This window comes from Tachysurus fulvidraco, chromosome 9 (genome assembly GCF_022655615.1).
Source record: "Tachysurus fulvidraco isolate hzauxx_2018 chromosome 9, HZAU_PFXX_2.0, whole genome shotgun sequence".
NCBI classification, from domain to species: domain Eukaryota; kingdom Metazoa; phylum Chordata; class Actinopteri; order Siluriformes; family Bagridae; genus Tachysurus; species Tachysurus fulvidraco.
The window spans coordinates 14,825,754-14,831,753 of NC_062526.1; the positions used below are offsets into that span (position 1 = coordinate 14,825,754).

At 36.3% G+C, this 6,000-nt stretch overlaps 1 protein-coding gene across 3 annotated transcripts in view; it reads left to right on the forward strand.

Annotated features, from left to right (window-relative positions):
* trpm6 (transient receptor potential cation channel, subfamily M, member 6) overlaps positions 1-2,456 on the forward strand; it is a 35,670-nt gene extending 33,214 nt beyond the window's left edge. For all 3 annotated transcript variants that reach the window (XM_027141194.2, XM_047818726.1, XM_047818725.1), the window contains 2 exons: positions 1,016-1,125; positions 1,654-2,456. In XM_027141194.2, the coding sequence (XP_026996995.2) occupies positions 1,016-1,125; positions 1,654-1,715 (172 nt within the window). In that variant the 3' untranslated portion in view covers positions 1,716-2,456. The remainder of the gene's footprint in view (positions 1-1,015; positions 1,126-1,653) is intronic.
* Positions 2,457-6,000: the final 3,544 nt, after the last annotated feature.

Here is a 6,000-nt window from a genome sequence, read left to right on the forward strand (position 1 = left end):
ATTGAGATTGTCCACTGGTAGTGTTTTCCTTAAGAAAGTTTATCATAAGTAAGAAAGGACATTATTTACATTTACATTATTTACTGTAGAGTGTCACCCAAATGAGGATGGTGTCCCTTCTGAGTCTGGTTCCTCTCAAGGTTTCTTCCTCATATTATCTCAGGGAGTTTTTCCTTGCCACCTTCAACTCTGGCTTGTAAATTCATTTTAAACTTCAGACTTTAACATTTTTATTCTGTTTCTATACTCTATACTCTGTTTCTATACTCTGAGACAATGTAAATTGTTAAAAGCACTATACATATAAATTTTATTGAATACATTTATTTTTCAAAGTAATTGTCCATGTGCTTTTAACCAACAGTCCATAATGTCTAAAACATGATGACACCAAGTAAATCCAAAGCCAAAGAACTTGCAAAAGGCACATAACACATAAAGCAATCCAGGTACCAAACTCACACAAATGCGAGGTCTAGTCCATATGCTTTTATTCAATTTCAAATCTATTTATTTGTAAAAGGCTTTTACCAACTGGCATCGTCTCAAAGCAGCTTAACAGAAGGATAGAAACAGAAAAAAATACTATTTATCTCTAACAATTTCCCCTAATGAACAAGCTGGAGGTGACGGTGGCAAGGAAAAACGAACTGAGATGATATCAGGAAAAAACCTTGCGAGGAACCAGATTCAGAAGGGAACCTCATCCTCATTTGGGAAGAATAAATAATATAAATGTAAATAACTGGAGAATAAATAATATAAATGTAAATAATGTCCTTTCTACAACAGTTTGTAGTTGAGTGGAATTAAGCAATGAAGAGCTCCTGAGGAAGTAATACTGTAGGTCAGCTTTAATATTGTGGAAGCAGGAAATGGGAAACGTCACCTGGTCATAGATTATTAAGTGTTTGATTCCTGACTTAACTATAGCTTTCAGCTGAAACATGCAAAAAGCACAAGATTATCTGATTTTGTGTGGTATAGTCGATGAATATGATCCTTGTCTTTGCAGCTCTTCCAGAGATTTGATGTTCGGCACAACCAGTTTGGATGAGGATGCAGTCCGGAGTTTTGTCCACAATCATACCTGCAACTCATGCTGCAGGAAGCTTGGCCTTACAGGTGAACTCTCCCTCCCTCTCTCTCTCTCTCTCTCTCTCTCTCTCTCTCTCTCTCTCTCTCTCTCTCTCTCTCTCTCTCTCTCTTTCTTCTCAGAACAGCAAACTTTATTTTATACAAGTCAAAAAGTTAATTTTGTTTCTAAAGGAGGTGAGAAAACAATAACATAAAAAAAGTCTTAATAAACTGAAATCGTTGCATCAGCATGAGTACAAAAACATGCAACGTGGAGGCGTGGCTTCCTATGTTTGGCATTTCGAGAGCTTTCTTTGATTACATATTTAATAGCCCTTTGTGCGTTCACTTTGATTAGATATTAATCACAGTCTCGAAGACGAGACAAGACGACAAGTCTCGTATCGAGAGAGCACTCTGTTCAGAAGTGAGGGAAAAAAAGGGAAACAAATAAACAAGCACAAGAAGCTGAATCAAAACAAATTATTTATTAGAAATTTTGGTATTGTATCTCAGAGAGCGTCATTCATTTATTCATGCTTATGTTTGTGTGTATGTTTGTGTTTGACTCATTAGATTTGTGGAAGAACAGCAATCTTCACAATCCAGCCTCCGAAGACTGTGTCAGCACAGTTTGACCTTTACCCCAGATGTGTTTATATATTTTTTTTTCCTCACCTGGCGTGTTCATTCTGGCCCTTTAACACATCCCACAACACAAACTGTGTCTTCTGCCACAACTTCATTACTCGAGGATGTTATTAATATCTGGATTTTTCTTATAAATAAAACTGTTCTAATATGAGTCCCTCCAGTATTACCAGAATTTCAAGCAAACTCCATGGTATACTCAGGAACCTGCAATGCTTCAAAATGGCCGCAGATTTTCTGCAGGTTTGGACTTGACAGCACACGTTTAGTCAAAGATTTCTTCAATTTCTGTGTATGAACAAAATTACAGCTATCATAGGACATAATTCCATATGTCTTCACTTAGAAGAATTCCGTGTTTGCAATTTCACCAAATCAAAAGACACACAAAATGACAGAAATATCAAGCATTTCTGACTTCATCAATTGCAAAAACAATCCTTGAATATTAGATCAGCATTTCTAACCCTGATTTCTGTATGTATTTCCACACTGCCACATGATTGGTTTATTGGATAGCCACACACTTGGGCAGCAGTGTAGGTGTTCCTATTAAAGTGACCTGTAAATGTGTAAGTACTCTCAACTATTATGCTACATTTATTTCAGAACACACATGATATATTAGTTACATGACAATTTTTTTGTGGATGACTCTGTAAAGACTTTGCTCAACGCACGGTGTGTGTAATAAAAAAAAGTACTAATAAATTTTTTTTTTAAAAAGAGCCAGAGGTCTCAGTATCCGTAAAATTGTCTTTAATTCTGTTCCCCAACAAAGAAATGTATACAAAAAGCGATAAAATATCCTTTAACAAAAGTCCTGTGCCTGCTATGTACAAGTCAGAGGAGGAGACGGTTAAGAGCTCGACTTTGCTTGCACACAAGCTGTGGATAAACCCCTTAAAACACACACACATAGCCACACTTCTTAGTTGAATCATCATGCATACAGAGCACACACGCACACAAACACACACATACACACTTGGCAAGTTACCCTGTTCTTCCTGCCCTGATCCACAACCTGTGTCTCTGCAGCATTGTGTCATCAAAGACGTGTCATTAAAAACAAAGACAAAACTTTTTTGTCTTTCTTTGAATTCCCAGTTGCTAAATGGTTCTCAAGTAAACGATGCATTCTTCATATTTATTCCTCAAGCGCCGTTTAGCTTCATTGCACCCCAGCTATGGCACTTCAGAGAAAAACATCCAATGAGCAGCATGTTATCATTTACAAATTAACCAGTGATTGTAAAGGAATTGTGGTTTTTCCTCATAACTTCCAGAGTTATACAAACATAAGCATATACATGTGATATATTTCTTCCTGTTGGGTTTCTGTTTGTCAAAATATTACAGTCGCTTTGATTTGAGCTTAAACAGACGAGTAGCTTCCAAAAGTCAGGTTCAAGAACTGTTTATATATTAAATCATTTTTATCTAAGAATAAAGAATGTATCCAAAAATGAAAATTAAATCAAGGAAGGAATCGTGGAAAAAATCCTACAGCAGTTAAGATGATTTAAATCATTACACAAGGCTCAATCATGTGTGAGAACATACTCATGTCTGACTATCATTGGATTAAACTCTAATCTTATTGTGTGCAATTGGAACCAGTTATGTGTAATTATATGGAACTTTTCTGTTGTAGCTTTTACTGTTAGACGCTATCAGTCTCTCTCTCTCTCATTATTCACACTGCCTGACTTTGATTAAAAATATCATTGCGTAAAATAAAAACAGTTCTCAATGACTTTTGGTTCTCTTTGCTGAAATTGTTAAAAAACACATTACATTATTATTAAGAAGAAAAAAGTTTCTGCCTCGTTTGAGGCTTTCAAGTCCTTCATAAAACGAACTAAGTGCCTGTTATGTGTGTGACAGCAGACTCAGCAGGGTAACATGTATTCATTCTTACTATAATAACATTCACAACAACACCCCACCCCCAAAACCCGCCCCCTGACCCCAACCACGCCCTTGACAGTATCACGTAAACCAAACACAAAATCCTGACTGTTTTTTTTCCTTCCGTTCCATCGCCATGAAACAGCATGCAAGGATAACCGAACAACAGGCTAGGATTTAATAGAAATATCAAAATCAGGATAACAACAAAAATAAAAAATAAAAATAAATCCAAATAACAATGCCAAATGGGACAGAAATTCAGAGTTTAGTTATTGCTACAGTACAATAAAACCTAAAACAGTGTTGAAACTGTTTACAATGTGATCGCTTCTGTCCTAAACCAAGAAAAAGAAGAAAAAATACATTGTCGCCACATTTACTGAGCGCTGAAATGGATCTGGAGAATATTCAGCATAATTATACACTCTATAAATAAACTAACTTACATAGAGATCGTAGGAAAAGCATATTAATAATAATAATAATAATAATAATAATAATAATAATAATGATAATTAATAATAATAATTACAGTGTTCTATTTTTTCAACCTCTCTTTTCTCTGTATTGAGTGATTTCATCACTTTTAACAGTATTTACAGGCCGCTAGGCCTTTCACGAGTATTTAGTAAGTATTTACCCTGTCAGCATTACACACACTCATACTCATTCACATACACACACAAAGCCTTGTCTGGGTAGGTCTTATTTCAGGCAGTATTTCAGAAATCTTAAAGATTTGTTATTATTTTTCTCGGAAGTGTCCATTTTCTTTTTAAAATAGGAGACTCTTTCTATTGAAAATAACAAATGCTGAAATCCCTGAGATGGATGCTTTCCAGGTGGCATCCAGAGATGATTGTCTTGAATAAGAAAGAAGCAGAGTGTTTACAGAAAAAACGATCGGGTGTCGGCATGGACAGTGTGTGTAGATCCTCAGTGTTTCCTGTTTTGCCTTTCGCACCTGATCTGTACAGTAAGTGCTTTCTTATTCGTTTCTTCCTTCATTTTCATCGGAATTACTGATTGCACGACGCACTAGTATCTGCTGAGAGTGGAGGGATGGACCAGGGGTTCGTACGACTAAACCTGGCTTGGTGGCTATTGCAAAATATCAGAAACTGTATGAGTAATCATATACAGTATGTAAAGAATTTAAAAGAAAAAAAACCTACATGTTGTGCCATTATAGAAAAATAATCAACTATGGGGTTTAATTCAATTTACACCATAGCAATTTCCCAGTGCTGACAAGTTTTTATTCATTAAAATGGTGGCTCTTATTGCCAAAGGGGTCCAAGCACCAAAGTGAGCCACAGAGCTTTTCACACACTGCAAATCCTGGGTACAGGAACGTTTCACACTTGGAGTTTAGAAGCAGTGTACAGTGTTTTCTGGCTAGTTGCTTAGCAAAAAACAGGCAGCAGAAGTGTGCAATGTAGCAAAAAGGAAATACATGACACTGAAAACTAGAAGCTGGATATCATCAAATGTCTGGTCAACTAGACGACAAACTTAAAAAGACCAAACAAGATAAGAAAGATGTGAATGATAAACTGCTCAGGTCCCGAACGACAGACCTGATCTTTTTTCCTCACTGACATGAAAGCATAAGACGAGCCATTATTTAAAGCGGCCATGCCCTTGACTTATCCAATCCTGCTTGTTGATGCGCAAATATGCAAATAAGAATGCAGAGTTTAGGAATGAACAGTGTGAAACCTCAGATTATGAAGTGCCAGGATTAAGTGTTAACCACAGGTAAAGCATGAGCTTAGTGAAACCTCAACTAACAATAACCCAGGATAATGTTATTATTGTTGATAAATTATTAAATACCCAGAGTTCACTAGGACCCAGGAGATCTATGGAAAGCTCTGTGGTGGGAAATTCAATAAAGCTCAGTAATCTTCATGAAAATAATCCATATTTACTGAGTGGGGCAATAGAACAGATTTTACAGATTGAGAACCACACTGTATTAAAGTATCACAATGCTTTTACTGGAAATGTAACTGGACGGAAAGAAAATCTTTTCAAATGGCTGTCTCAGTGGTGTTTGATTTAACTTCAAGGTACTAAATGGGGTTGTTGTGAAACTGTTTTTGCCTGAGAGAATCGTGAAAATTGTAAACTAAGCAAGAACAAATATACGCTTGACACTCAGACCTGCTCAGATTTGTCCTACTGGAACTGTTAAAAAAATGAATAGTAGAATGCTACATGATTGTCAAAGCTACAATATTGCCACTGAAGAGCGTCTATTAGACAAAAACGTCTACACAAGACTCGACAAGCATGTTTCGTGTGAAATGCCTGAAACGATGGTACCATTTTTTTCCTTTCAATATGGAA